We start from the raw sequence: 15,229 nt of genomic DNA on the forward strand, positions 1-15,229 counted from the left end.
AGCAACTGGTACAGCTAGTGTCCCTTTCGTGCCAGTACATTGTATCAGTGTCCTGAGCTGCCGAGTTATGATGTGGCTTCATAGAAGTAAAATCCACAGAGGTCCTTTGTTCATTTCTTACATTGTAATTCTAAAAATTAAGAAATACCCACATTGCCTAAATTCTTGGATTGTTGTTCAATTGAAGACAATTAAAAACCTTTAGGTAATTTTGTCCATTTAGATTATGTAATTTTTGAGATTCTAATAGTAAGTAATCGTAATACCTTTTTTTTTTGTTGTTTTCAAGACAGGGTTTCTCTGTGTAGCCTTGGCTGTCCTGGAACTCACTTTGTAGACCAGACTGACCTCAAAGTCAGAGGTCAGCCTACCTGCCTCTGCCTCCTGAGTGAGTACTGGGATTAAAGGCGTGCACCACCATCACCCAGCTGAAATGATATCTATGTGTGAAAGTATCATTAATTTAAGAAATGTTTTATTCCTTGATAAAAATTATCGGTATTCTTTTCTGAAGCAAAGAGCAGCTTATAGAATGAGTACTATTTTCTCTAAAATTTCTGAGCTTAAATTCTAGCTTTCTTGAAAGTCTGTTATTGAAATGAAATGTTTTCCAAAATATCAAGTTTTTTGGAATGTGTCTAGTGATACACTTTTTCTAGTTCCATTTTCTTTTCTCCTTTGAAGATCTAGTGTAATCTGACTTTCCTTTGGGCCTCCATCTCACAAATAATGATACGGAGACATATTAGTTATGAAAGCTCAGTCTTAGCTTAGGCTTGTACTACTAGCTCTTATAACTTAAATTAACCCATATTTTTATTAATGTAGTTCTATTACATTAGGTAATGTAATGGCTTTTCCCTCTCTCCCATTTTGTGTGTCTGACTTGTTCCACTTCTCCATGGTGTCTCCTACCTCCCCTTTCTCTGCCCAGAAGTCCCACCTATACCTCCTGCCTAGCTATTGGCCACACAGTGTATGGATATCCCACAACATTTACGCCTTTTTGTCTAAATAAAAAGGAAAGGTTTTAACTTCAACATAGTAAAACTATATACAATAAGAACAATTATCAAGTAAGAAATACCTTCACAATGCCCAGTTCATTAGTATTTGGCAAGTTCAAAGAAAACTCTCCATTATCTATACTATCATGGTGAGTTCAAAGTTCTGTGCCTGATTTACTTTCTATCAAAACTGCTGAAAACTTTAACTATAACTACCTAATCTTCAACCCCATCAGAGACCTGAGAAGGATATAATATTACCTGATTTAACAGGAAGTGCAGAGCAAACAACCTCCAAAACTAAGAAATGGCAGAGACAGCTAGCTGCCTGGACAGTCACCCAAGGTTCCTCTGCAATGTTGGGGCATCCATCTTTGGCCTACAGGCCTAGAATATCTGACAGACTTTTCTGTGAAGCAGAAATTTTGAAGGACTATTCTACCTTGTCTTGGCAAAGTTTGGCAGTTGCCCTTTTTTGTGTGTTTTGCTTGTCCAGTTTGACAGCATTCTGTCAGCAGTTGAGGCAAGGGCAGTTTCTTTGCCCACTGGCTAACTTTGCCACAAATGCAAGCAAACTTCTTTATGGAGGTTCTTTGATGCTCATTATTCTTTTTTGAAGTAAATTGGTGCTACCAGATGCAAATGTGTCTCACTGTCATAAAAAAGCTTTATGTTATTACAGCATTTTAAATGCCATATTCTGTAGGTCTTTGAAGTATGTGAAGACCATCTACCTATTTAAAATATATATGTTTGACCTTGAAAACATACTTAACATGACTGTAAGTTTGATTGTTATAGATGACTAACTACTAACCTGTATTTCTTTATTATTCTAAATAGCTTTTAATGACTAGAAATTTACAGTACACTGTTAAATGAGGAGCATAGGTACAATACCTTAAACAAGAGTAGAAACATATATACAGTGTAACAAAAATGACCTTAAATTTGTATCAATATATAAAAATCCATATTAATGTTAAATATTTGAGACTAGTAGTTGCTTTTTAGTTTCAAAGTACATGCAACAATCAACCCTTTTTATCCCGTTTCTATACTATATTCCACCTTTTTCCCTTCAGAAAGAGATCCCTGAATCTAATCTCCTTTGTTCAGCCTTTTTCCTGATCATGACCAATAACAACTTATAACCAACCCCCTAAACCGTGACAAACATCCATAACCCACCCAATGATCAAAACAATCCACCCCACCTCTTGGGAATATGGTCATCATGTTCTCTAGACTACTTCCTGTTGCCTGGGAATGGCAGCATCTTTAAGGGACCTTGAGAAAATTGGGATAATGGTCAAGTCCTGAGAGAACTAGCTGTATTATTTTTTGTTTAGTCTTTGTGTGATGGGAAAGTGTAGAGGTTATCTGAAGTCTTGCGTAGAGTAGTCTGTGAGGCTGGACCATTTCAGCTAGCAGCTTTGAAGTTGTTCTGGACACAACAGAGGCCTTCTGAGAGGCTGAATCACCTGGGCTACTTGTCTTTATCAGTGTCTGGTACTTTTTTTTCTGAAAACACATAAATTTTTAAAGGGAACCTATATGTCTGCATTAACACAATTATGGAATGTGCAGTGTGCACAAGTCACTTAAAAATGATTTTCTGTTTTCTGTTTGAGCAGGTAAAAGGCATCTGTTAACTTTCTGTTTGTTTGGACTGTATAACCAAACCTCTCTCCATGCCATATGAAGGGATAGCATGTAATAATAAGTCATGAGGATTCTGTACCAACAAGACATGTCTCATCTAGTCTCAGAGCTGTTCCCATAGTAGGATCAGTACATATGTCACCAGTCTTTTTTGGTTTCTTTTTTCATGTCTGTAGTCAAGATTTTCAGAAGGTCTCCTCCAGTCAAATCTGGTCTTTATTAATTTTGAAGAGAACATAACTTTTTGTTTCCTGTGGAAACAAAGACATAACCTCTCCCCCAATGCAACATATTTTTTGATTTCCAATTTGAAGTTAAGACATTCTTAAAATGTATAGGTTGGTTTAATTCAGCAATTTCCATAATCCAGTGTTTCTCAGCAGCTATTGATTTTTTTTTAAGCAGCTCTTTTTAAAAAAGATTTATTTATTATGTACGCAGTGTTCTGCCTGCATGTATGTCTACACACCAGAAGAGGGCACTAGATCTCATTATAGATGATTGTGAGCTACCATGTGGTTGCTGGTTATTGAACTCAGGACCTCTGAAAGAGCATCCAGTGTTCTTAACCTCCGAGCCATCTCTCCAACCTGGCTATTGATTTTTGCATATTAGCATTTAAAAAATTCAAAGTCAACAAAACGCCATACAGGATCCAGCCACTCTATGTATTTTTCATCTTTCTGCGGCTTATTTTTTTTATATTACTTTATTCTTTAAAGATTTTATTATTTTTAAACTATTTTTTTTCTATGACTGTCTATACTCATTTTTTTCTTTCTTTAGCGTCTAAACACATTTTAAAAAATACTGTACCCTGTTAGAGATTTTCTGTGTCTGGACTTGGCTTTACTAAGCGCCTACAGTGTTCTCTGACCACATGAGATAAATCTTAACTGCCATGTCAGCGTGTGACTCAGCTTAGTGCATGGTGCTGGTACGTGGTGCTAGCTGCTAGCTCCAGCCCGCAGGCAGCAGCCAGTAGTTACACATCTGTATGCCGAGCACTTGCCCACCTGAGAGACTGCAGGACTAGGAAGCTGTGTCTCGCTCCTTGTCTAGAACTTTTCTTAGCTTTCTCAGGACCTATATTTGGATATTCAAGCCTCCACATTAAATGCCATTTGTAACCCGATTTTTCTTTGGGCCTCCAGCCAGCTCCCAAATAATGACACAGAGATTTCTTATTGATTATGAAATTTTGGCCATTAGCTTAGACTTGTCCCACTATCTCTTATAACTTAAATTAACCCATTTGTATTAATGTATGTTCTATCACATGGTGTTACCTCTCTTCCATCTTGTACCTCTTGTTTCCTTCCCATGTCTCCACGTCTCCGCCTTTCTCCTCTCTTTCTGCCCAGAAGCTATTGGACGTTCAGCTCTTTAACCAATCCCAATAGATCTTCACACAGTGTACACATATCCCACAACAATCTAGAGATTGACCAGGGCATCACACTTACTAGGCAAGCAGTCTGCCATTAGGCTAGAGCCCCAGCTATTTTTTTTTTTTAATACAGGGTTCATGTAAGCCTAGCTGGACCCTGAACTCCTGCTTCTTCTCCTTCCAATGCCAGGTTCTGTGTGGTGCTGAGGATCAAACCCAGGGTTTCCTGTATGCAGACGAGCACTGTTTCAATAGAGCAATGCACTCAGCTCTTCAGTTTTCTCTAGAGCTAAGTGTGGTTTTTCATCTCCCTGTGTCACAGCTGCTCGTGAGGCGTGGCGTATATACTGAGTAAATGGTAGCAGTAGTAGTGCACTTAATTTGAAATTAAAATATAAAGCCATGTATATAGCTTGATTTATTTAATGCTTTTAATTTAATGTAAATGTTGTAGGTTTCATGCTTGCTGTGAAACAAATCTGTAAGCTCATTCTAATGGTTCAATTCTAACAGTTCATTCTAATGGTTAGAGTTTTTCCATTTTGTATTTTTACCATTGCTGAGAAGTCCTAACATAGAGGGAGTTAAAACTCTTGTAAGGATGTACATTGAATTGAAATTGGTATAGCTCCCACTAAAGGACCACCTTGGCTTTATGTCCTCTGGTTTCTGAGAGATCGTTTCAAACCCTGAATGAATTAGGGATACTGACTATACCTACCTCAAAACGAACTGAAGGATGCCTCCCTACCATTGAAACTGGGAATTCTAATTTGTAATGTTTAAAATATAAATTAAATCTAACAATCGTAATTTTTTATATGTGGAAAATGTTAAGTAAAAATTCTGAATTAGTGGTAAGTTTTTAAAGATTCCTTTTACCTTACTATTTATGTAAATTTGTTTATTGTTATTATTTAAAGTTCTAAAACTGCCTTTATTTTTCCCCTTCGCGCTCACACACTAGACTTAAGCCCACTCTACCACTGAGTTGTACCTTCAGCCCATTCTTTTAAATGAGTTCATCCCCTTTCTACTTTTTGTGGTATTGGGGATTGAATGGATACAGGTGCATTTATTAAATATCTGTATCACAATTATGTGGATTAGCCCTTTATTTGAGCTGAGTCACCTTTACCTCTTCCTTTTCATTGGCCTTTGTGTAGTCTGGTATATGTAATACTGACTGTGGGTATTGTGGGTAGAATAGTCAGTGTTTGATACTGAAGAGTCAAAAAAAATGTCTAATCACAGCTAACCATACATTGTAAATGAGTAGTATATAAAAAGCATTTTAAATCAACAGACTGACCATTTGACTATCTATATAATTAACTACCCTCCTCTGTTATGTTAGAAATAGAAGTAGTGATCATACAGGCCAAGATTTCTTTTGGTTTAAGTTTTTTGTTTTAAAAGGGTCCAAGCAGCCAGGCAGTGGTGGTGCATACCTTTAAAACCAGCACTCAGGAGGCAGAGGCAGGCAGATCTCCGAGTCCTAGACCAACTGGTCTACAGAGTGAGCGCTAGGATGGTCAGGATTACACAGAGAAACTCTTTCTTGAAAGGCAGATGATAATGTATTTGCTGCCATGGGTGCAATGTCTGGGACTAGATCTGGCTTTGTAGGCAGAGCTGGATTTAGGGCTCTTTCTTCTGTTCTAGAGTTGGCTCCAGCATCAGGTGATGGAAGACAGTAGCTTCAGCCACTGCATTAATTCTGACTTCCACCCATGCGATTCCTCTTAGACACGTAAGAAGGTTTTACTTTCTGTCATGGGTGCTAATGGGTCTGTGTAGATGTTCCCTAGTGAGTCACTGTACCTGGGGAAAGGGGATGTGATGTTTGGATTCATCTAGAGCCAGCCTCAGTTCTTGTAGTTGAGAGTAGGAAATAGAAGGTGATGGCCAGAGTCCGTGTGAGGAGGGTGGAGCGAGTCTTGGCTAGGTGAGAGTAGGTAGATCTATTATAGGAGCTAGTATTCATTCAGATGACTATACACTTGAGGCTTAACATAAATCAGTGGGATTTGATGAATTAAAGTAAGTACTTGGACTTGTAAGCTGTAAAATATGTTCCTTAAAACAAAGAATCTTTTTTTTTTTTTTTTTTGGTTTTTTGAGACAGGGTTTCTCTGTGTAGCTTTGCGCCTCTCCTGGAACTCACTTGGTAGCCCAGGCTGGCCTCGAACTCACAGAGATCCGCCTGGCTCTGCCTCCCGAGTGCTGGGATTAAAGGCGTGCGCCACCACTGCCCGGCCAAAGAATCTTTTAAAACCTTTCCTGTGAAGTTGGATACTGTAAAGCTATTGTAGAACACATTTGAAAGTTGATTTACCAAAAACATTTGCCATTCTTGTAAATTATTCCTTCATGCTAATTTTCAGTCATTAGCCTGCTAAATAAAGTTGAGAAGACATCTCAGCACTCTGGAGGCAGAGGCAGGTGGATCTCTGTGAGTTTGAGGCCAGCCTGGGCTACAGAGCGAGATCCAGGACAGGCATCAAAACAACACAGAGAAACTCTGTCTTGAAAAAACAAAAACAACAACAAAAAAAACCAAAACAACAACAACAACAACAAAAATTTTTGAGAAGACTTAAAATTATCAAAAGGCTTTATGGTATGAGAAACAGGCATGGTAATAAAACTCTTGATTGTACCCTAGCCAGAGCAGTCAGGCCAAGTGCTAAACAGATTTTCTTTGTGTGCGTGTGCGTGTGCGTGTGCGTGTGCGTGTGTGTGTGTGTGTGAGAGAGAGAGAGAGAGAGAGAGAGAGAGAGAGAGAGAGAGAGATTTTTGGGTTATCAAAGTCTCACTATTTAGCCCAGACTGGCCTTCAGCTTGCACTCTGCCTCCTCAGCCTCCTTAGTGTTGGGACTATATGGGTGTGCCACCACATGTGACTACTTGTCTTGTTTTTATATATTTCCTGCAGCATCCATGCGTTCTCTTATAACTAAATGCCTTTTGTGGCTGAACACTAAAATTCTTGATGATTATTATGCAAGATGAGTGAGTCTTATTTACTAGAATTTAAAAAACATTTGCGGGTTCATTCTGATTTCTGAGACATTGTCAGCTGCTAGTTCACTGAATGCCCACTGCTGCTGGGCACTGGAGAATCAGTGACGAAGATGGAGGTCTTCTGCCCAACTGGAGCCCACCTTAGTAAGAAAACAGCTCTGAAAAAAAGGGAAGAAGAAGAAAAGAAGAGGAGAAGAAGAAGAAAAAGGAGAAGAGGAAGAAGAAGAAGAAGAAGGAGAAGGAGAAGGAGAAGGAGAAGAAGAAGAATGCTGTGACATTCCTTTGAAGGAGTTAGTAACAAGGACTCTGGAGCCTGGCTGCTTGGCATCCAGTTCCTCTTCTCCTCTTCTTCCCCGTCATGTGGCTGTCTTTGGCCATGCTCTTTAACCTGTGTCTCTCTATTACTTCTAAAACAATGATGGTGATAGTGAATATATCAGGAGGTCGTTATAATGACTAAGCTAGTGTGCATCAGGCTTAGAGACACTGTCTGGATGCAGGGGAAGGACCCTGGGAATGAGACCTCATTTGATGATGTGAGTGAGTACTCAGCTTCTGGAACTAGAGTGACTGACTCCCGAGGTTGGCAGGCCTGGTGAGGGATGCTTCCCTGAGGAAATAGTGTCTGAGCCCCTCCCTCATGAACAAGTGAGAGTGAGGGGACAGAGGCATGGAATGTGTGGTGACAGGGTTGCCTGAAGAGTATCCGATTAGCCTTTGTTGCATACATGCTGCCACTGAATGAACAGCCAGTGCCCATCTGAGAACGGTCTCTACAGTGGCTGGCTCTAGATTTTTGAGTGTGCGGTTATGTAACAACACACACTAGATTTTTGAGTGTGCAGTTATGTAACAACACACACTAGCCTAGTGATTCCACACCTGTCACCACAGTCATCTGGGCAGCTTCAACAGCAGCCGAGTACTGAGCCTTCCTAGTCCAGCTGAATCAGAATGCCCTTGGGGAGGAGTGAGTTTGGGGTGTTCTGTAGCAGAATCCAGTGATTAGGTTGATTTGGGAAGTGCTTCCTAGGCTTGGAACAGCTCTGTTGGACCTGCTGGATTAATGGTGTATTTCTGTTGATGTAACGGGAGCTGCCACACTGGGGTTCATGGACACATCTCCATCTGCATTTTAAAAGCCTACAAAGTAGCTTCAGTGCTGAGTTGAGAGAGAACATCTTTGCTCTGAGACCCTTACTTACTTTCCTTTTTTGTCTGTGAGTTGTGCTATGGTCTTAAACAGTTTGCTTTGTCATCTGGCTCACGATAAAGCCCTGCTCATAAAACAAAGCAAAATCTCTCATAAAAATCATCTCTATCACAAAGCTTATGACAGCGAAACCCAAGTGAATTTTTTCTTTCCTTTTTTTTTTTCTTCTGAGACAAGGTTTCTTTGTAGAGGCCTGGCTGTCCAGATGTCCTGAAACTCACTCTGTAGACCAGGCTGGCCTCAAACTCATAGAGATCCACCTGCCTCTGTCTCCCAAGTGCTGGGATTAAAGGCTTGAGCCACCACTGCCCAGCTTAAAATACTATTTTTTAGTGAGAGAGGGAATGCTTACATCAGCAGTTCTCAACCTGTAGATTGTGACCTTTTTGGGGCTTGCATATCAGATATCCTGTATATCATATATTTATATTACAGTTTATAAGAGCAAAGTTACAGTTATAAAGTAGCAATGAAATCATTTTATGGTTGGGGGTCACCACAAGATAAGGAACTGTATTAAAGGGTCTTAGCCCTAGGAAGGTTGAGAACCACTGGCTTACATGATAAACAATCATGATTTATTTTTATATCTAATTCTGTGGCACACAAATAGATCATTCAAGTGTCTAAAGTAACATATTTTAAGATAGAACATAAAATTATAGCATTTAGGGTATTCCAAGAATTTAGTCATCTTGGGGTTTGGGAGATGGCTTAGTGGGTAAGAGCATGAGGACATGAGTTCAAATCCCTAGCACTCATGTCAAAAACCAGGAGTGGTTGAGTGTGGCCATGACCCCAGCCTTGGGGAGACAAGGGGACCCTGAGAGTTCATGTCAGCCAACCTAGCATAAATAGCAAGCATCTGGTTCAGAATTCAGTCACAGAGGGATGGAGGAAGACACCTGCTATCCTGCTCTGTTCTCCACATGGGTGTGTACTGGGCTGTGCACCTGCAAACTAATGTGCATGCACTATACACACACACACACACACACACACACACACACACACACACACACCCCACATGGCAGGTGTGGGGAGGGGTTCGTTACCTTCAAAGTTGTAGAGTATTTGTAAAAATAGAAATTTGTTGTCATTAGCTATTAATACCCAAAGGGAAGAATTTGGGGAGCACCAGATCTAGGCTTGTCTCCCATAGCAGAGCTCTCTCAGGACAATATGTTGTTGTGTGATTCCTGATAGTTATATTAACACAAAATCCATGTTTATAAACTGTGGGACTGAGAGGAAGAATATTTGTGCTATTTCTATAAAGAGGATTCATGTGAAGTAAACTTTCTTTTGAACCATGAAAACTAAATTATTGTTATTACAGACTCCGTATAATTGCATAAGTCATAGCCAGGCCTGAGTGTGGGTTCCAGCTGGTTGTTAGATAAGCCTCATTTTACTTTAAGAAAAAGTCATATTACATCTGACAGGCATCTGGTGTTTCAATTAAATTCATTTATTTGGGGCCCAAAATGCTCTTTTGGTGTTCAGTTCACCTCGTGCCACACATTGCAGCCTCTCACAGCCTCCCCACACTTCCTGCTGTTTGGGCTTCGCTTTGGTACAGATGGCACTTCCTCTTCCGCTGCGTCTGCTGTCAGTGCAGGCCTGCAGTTTGTGAGACTCTGGGTGTTCAGGTGAGCCTCTGGCCCCACCCTAACTTCCTCATAAATGCCTGGATGACAGCGAACGGCCAACAGCCTGGAGATACCGTCTTAAAAAGCCAAACAATCAGAAAACCAGTGTATGTCCTTGTGGCTGGAAGAGCTGGGCATGTCATTGCACCGTTCGGCTAGAAGGTCCCTTTCTTACCCAGAAACACAGTGACGAGGACAGAGTGCCAACTATAGACAGCTGTCAAGGAAGTAGGACCCTGACATCTACAGTAAGGGCGGTCAGTCTCCTTAACTGCAGAGAGGGTGACCTAAAACCAGGGCCTTTAACAGGAAATGCTACCGGACTGTGGTGGCCAAGCAGATACTGTGTCAGAGAAGTAGAGGAGCCGTTTACACAAGCCTTGGTGGTGTTCAGTCTTACACACATAGAGGGCGCTGTGTAACCTTACGTCTGCAGTTTGAGTTTTCATAGCACACCTTTGTAAGCAGCACCGATATAAAGAGAGAGAATTATACCAGAGGACCCTTACTTTCTGCTGCCCCCAGGATGACCATATTTACCTTTTTTCTTTTTCTTTTTTTTCCTTTGAGGTACGGTTTCTTTGTGTACCTCTGGCTGTCCTAGAACTTGCCTTGTAGACCAGGCTGACCTCGAACTCACAGAGATCTGCCTGCCTCTGCCTCCCCAGTGTTGGGATTAAAGGTGTGCACAGGCCTGGCCATATTTGCCTTCTAATGACAGGTATTACTGAATGTACACACTCATGTCCACTTTCCCTGTGCTGAAGTCACTTCTTCACATCCTACTCTGCACTCATGGTCATGTGCTGGTGCTTGAAATTAACTCACACTCTCAGGGAATACAAGCCCATTGGACTTCAGATGGTAGTTTATTCACGCTAAAGCGACTTTATGGTTTCCAACCCAGAGTTAGAAAGTTTGGAGAAGTTAGTGAGCATCACTTGGCATTCAGTACAAGCCTCAGGCTGAATCAAATGTTTTCCTCTGGGACAGGACTTTTCTAGAGGCAGAAATTTAGGGAGAATACTATTTCCTCTCTCCATAGTGCTGTGTCTCTTCACCTACAAGTGATAGAACTAGATCTGTCCCAGGTCTTTGAGATGTGCTGAAAGCGTAGCTCAGTATGGGAGTGATGCTCAGACCACCCACTTTATATCTCTGCTTCGTGATGACTCCATAGCCCACCTTTCTCCATGTAGTGAGAAGCTTCCAGACGATGTGCTTGGTCAATTCTGTTTTAAGAGAGGAGATTTTGAAAAACTCGTAAAATAAAATTGCATGTTTGTGGTCAGACCAAAGAGGGCAGGGGCAGGGTGAGCTGATATTTTTTTCTCCCATAGTTTTTTTTAAAAAAAGCAAAACAACTAAACACTCACCTTTGGCTGCCAACTAAGGTCCGGGTCCTTCTGGAGCCATAGGTTGTTTCCGTGTCCCTGGTGTGGAGGTCATGTACTGTCCTTGGAAGGTGTGGCTGAAGACCAGACACTGACAGCCATGTCAGTGCTGTGGGCACTGAGGGCTGGGAGAGACCCAAGAGATCGTTGAATCTGGCTCTTTGGAATCCTGAAACAAATTCTACTGGCTGGTGGTTAAACTGGAGAGAGTGATTATTTTTAGGCCCATTGAAGATATTTGAGGCTCTCACATGTACCAGAACTATTCCCATTTGGTACATTCATTCATTCTTTCATCCCTGCCATTCTTAGATCCCAAAATATTACTTATTTTCATCCACCAAAGTGACTATGCATTTAAACAGTGCCAACCTTATTTTAATAATGCAAAATATAATAATTTGGGGGCTTGTTTTTCCAAGGAGAAAATTTTTCCTCTAGCTGCTCCATTAAAATGTAGCACATATAAAAACCTGAAGGAGCTGGTGGCATGGTTCAGTACATTGTGTACTTCTCATGCTTGAGGCCCTGAGCTCACTCTCTAGTACGACATAGACACAAACAGATACTCCTAAGGTAAAATCTTCTCCATTTCGGCATCTTATTGTGAGAGTCAGATTTTCCTCTTTGATGTAAAAGCACTACCATGGTATTACTCTAAATACTCTATATTTATTGCTCTACACTGTAGTTGATGGTTTTCAAACATGTCCAGGTGCAGGATCCTGACAGTGGCATATTTCCACTTGACTTGCCATGAGCTCAGCTCTTGTGCTGAGCACCCAGGTGGGGTGCGGAGACTGACCAAGTCTTCCCTTTCTATCAGGTGATCAGACTCTGAGAATTTGGGATGTGAAGACCGCAGGAGTCCGAATTGTGATACCAGCACATCAGACAGAGATCCTGAGCTGTGACTGGTGTAAATACAATGAGGTACAGCGTGGCTCCCCACAGAGCGCTCCTCTGAATGTTAACATGCCCCTTCATCTGTCTTGTTGATGTGGGTGTTGGTGATGTTTCTGGACCATTAAGTTAAATTCAGGCCCTGTCACTTGTAGTGAATGAGTGACTGGCCTGCATTAGCATTAATTGGACGTAAGTGCTCCTAAAACAGGCAAAATAAGGAATAGATATTCTTAAAAGTTCAACAGTGCAGCCTTTCTTGTGTGTTTTGGAAAACTGCTTTCCATTTGATGTGATGTGTATGTGTGTGATTGCTCTTAACCCTGCTACTCCATGGTTTGCCTTGACTTTTTTTCTTCACATGTCTGGTCAGGCTGCTGAACTGCTTATAATACAATTTTCAATTTGACAGTCCACCAGTTTTTAGGATTTTGTTTTTTCTTCCTTTTTAAGCCAGACGGTTTTCATGCTTCTGTAAGATGATGATGCCCATGTGAAACTTTTTGTAAAGCTTCAGTTAAAATATCTGAGTGTAAGAATTAAAAGTAGGAATATAGGAATGGATTAAATGTGTTAGTATACTATCTATATGCCTCAAGAGGCTTTTTGGTTGAAAACTAAAAATACCTACCTTGTTTTCTCTTCCCTAGCTTTGAATTAACTTGTAAAAGTTAAAAGAATGCCACACTGGCAGAATTCTTTAAATAAAAAGAAAGAAAATATGTATATTCAATAGAAGTATTTAGGCCTAAGAAAACAAACAAAACTTAAACACTTTGATTTTTTCAAACAACTCTGAGTCGTCTCCCCCCCATGTGTTTGTTTGTGGGTACACATGCGTGGTGTGTGTGTGTGTGTGTGTGTGTGTGTGTGTGTGTGTGTGTGTGTGTGTGTGTATTTACTGAGGACTGGACTCAGGGTCTGCTCATGCTTGCTAGACAAACGTTCTATCACTGAGCCACATTGCCAGCCCAGCGTCTTGCCTTTTAATGCCTGGTAAGACCTCAGCGCATGTTTAAACCTCTTAAAGAGAAAGACTGATTTGTCACAAATGTTTTAATTCCTCGTGTATCTATTACTGCTTGAAAAGATAAGTTAGAAAATTTACACCACTCTTTGAAACTTTGCCTCTTTCTCTTGTGTGTGGTGTTCTGTCTTATACATTAAACGTACTTAGTGTCTTTTGTAGCATGAATCTTAAAGAGTTATTAATAAAATCAAACCCGAGGCCAGTTATTGGGGTTAATGCTGGTAGATCAGAGAGACAGAACAAGCCACAGCTACCTCACCTTGACAGATCCTCAGCTGGTCTTGTTTCCTCAGAGTGGAGGCCTCTAAGTCCTCATCCAGAATGGGTCTCAGCTGAACTGTGCTGCTATAAGCCTGAAATCTTAACCAGGCCAAATGCTTAACCAGACCAAATGCTTAACCAGGCCAAATGCTTCTAGTTCCTGGTCCTCATGCCTTATATATCTTTCTGCCTTCTACCACCACTCCCTGGGATTAAAGACTCACTCCCTGGGATTAAAGGCGTGAGTCACCATGCCTGGCTCTTTCCAATGTGGCCTTGAACTCACAGAGATCCAGAGAGATTTCTGTCTCTGGAATGCTAGGATTAAAGGCGTGGGTGCCACCATTTTCTAGCCTCTGTATCTAGTGGCTGTCTGTTCTCTGACCCCAGATAAGTTTATTAAGGTACACAATATTTTGGGGAACACAATACCACCACAGTCTTTCCTCTCGAGTTACATATTTTTGCTTTTGCTCTGAAATGACTATTTTGGTTCCTTTCTATGCTTGTTATTTAACTTTAAAAAATAGATTCTGGGTCTATATTTAACTACAAAATTGTGTTACTGTTTCGAATGGGAATGCCTCAGTACTGTTTAATTGCAAAGATGTCATAGTTGTGTTTTGTTTCTGAATTGTTTTCAGAACTTGGTGGTGACAGGAGCAGTCGACTGTAGCTTGAGAGGCTGGGACTTAAGGAACGTGCGACAACCTGTGTTTGAACTTCTTGGTCACACGTATGCTATTAGGAGGGTGAAAGTAAGTCTTTATTTGTTACCACAGACTGAAACATAAGCCTCAGTATAATCGGTGAAGCTGTATAAAGTACTTTGGGTGAAGTTTATAGTGCTGACGATCAAGCCTGGGGCAGGTGCTCTACTACTGAGCTACAGCCGTGTTCTGAGACAGACAAGGTCTCAGTGTGTAGGCCGAGTGACTTCCTAATCATAGTCCTCCTGCCTCAGCCTCCAAAGTGCTGGTATTATTGATTTTTTTCTTATGTGTGCTTTTATTAGCCAATTAATGATGATATTAGAAGCTAAAATCAGGTTATACATTTGAGTAAGCTGGGATGATGTAATTTCTCATAATGTTGTATTATCCAATTGACTATTTCTTTTAACATTATTTTTAGCTGTAGTAGTTTATATTTAGGGTTTATATGTTCATAATTGCCTATTCATTGAGAGTATGTGTTTGATGATAAGAGAGATGCTAATTTTTTCTCTAACATGATGATGTATATAAAAGCTCACAAATGTGGGGTGTAGAAACTTTCCAGTCTGTGTACAGAAGACAAGCTAACTCTTTGCTGCCACCCCAGTAGGTATGTCCTCCATTGTAAGGGAACGTAACTCAGTGACGTAGCTTCCGGTCAGGTGATTCTGCTGTGTTACTGGCATCTCCTGATTATCAAATTTTTACATCAAGAGCTACAAAAAGTACTTGACATTTTTTCAATATGATAGTTGTGCATTATCCCTGTTTTAAATATTCCAAATTATCAAGTTAATATTTTAAATTATATTAGCCAATATAGTACATGGTAACATTTTACTTTTGTTAGTTTTTAAATTTTTTTATCTATTCTCTGAGAATTTCATTCATGCATTCAAAGTATTTTGATCATATCTACTCTTCCTCCAACTTTACCAAGACACCTGGCACATCCCCTTTCCAACTTCATG

General features: G+C 40.5%; 1 protein-coding gene across 1 annotated transcript in view; it reads left to right on the forward strand.

Annotated features, from left to right (window-relative positions):
- Pex7 (peroxisomal biogenesis factor 7) overlaps positions 1–15,229 on the forward strand; it is a 64,646-nt gene that overhangs the window by 19,475 nt on the left and 29,942 nt on the right. Inside the window, exons 6-7 of the mRNA XM_059272687.1 lie at positions 12,175–12,281; positions 14,187–14,300. Of these exons, the coding sequence (XP_059128670.1) occupies positions 12,175–12,281; positions 14,187–14,300 (221 nt within the window). The remainder of the gene's footprint in view (positions 1–12,174; positions 12,282–14,186; positions 14,301–15,229) is intronic.

The sequence above is a fragment of the Peromyscus eremicus genome, chromosome 8b (genome assembly GCF_949786415.1).
Source record: "Peromyscus eremicus chromosome 8b, PerEre_H2_v1, whole genome shotgun sequence".
Lineage (NCBI taxonomy): Eukaryota > Metazoa > Chordata > Mammalia > Rodentia > Cricetidae > Peromyscus > Peromyscus eremicus.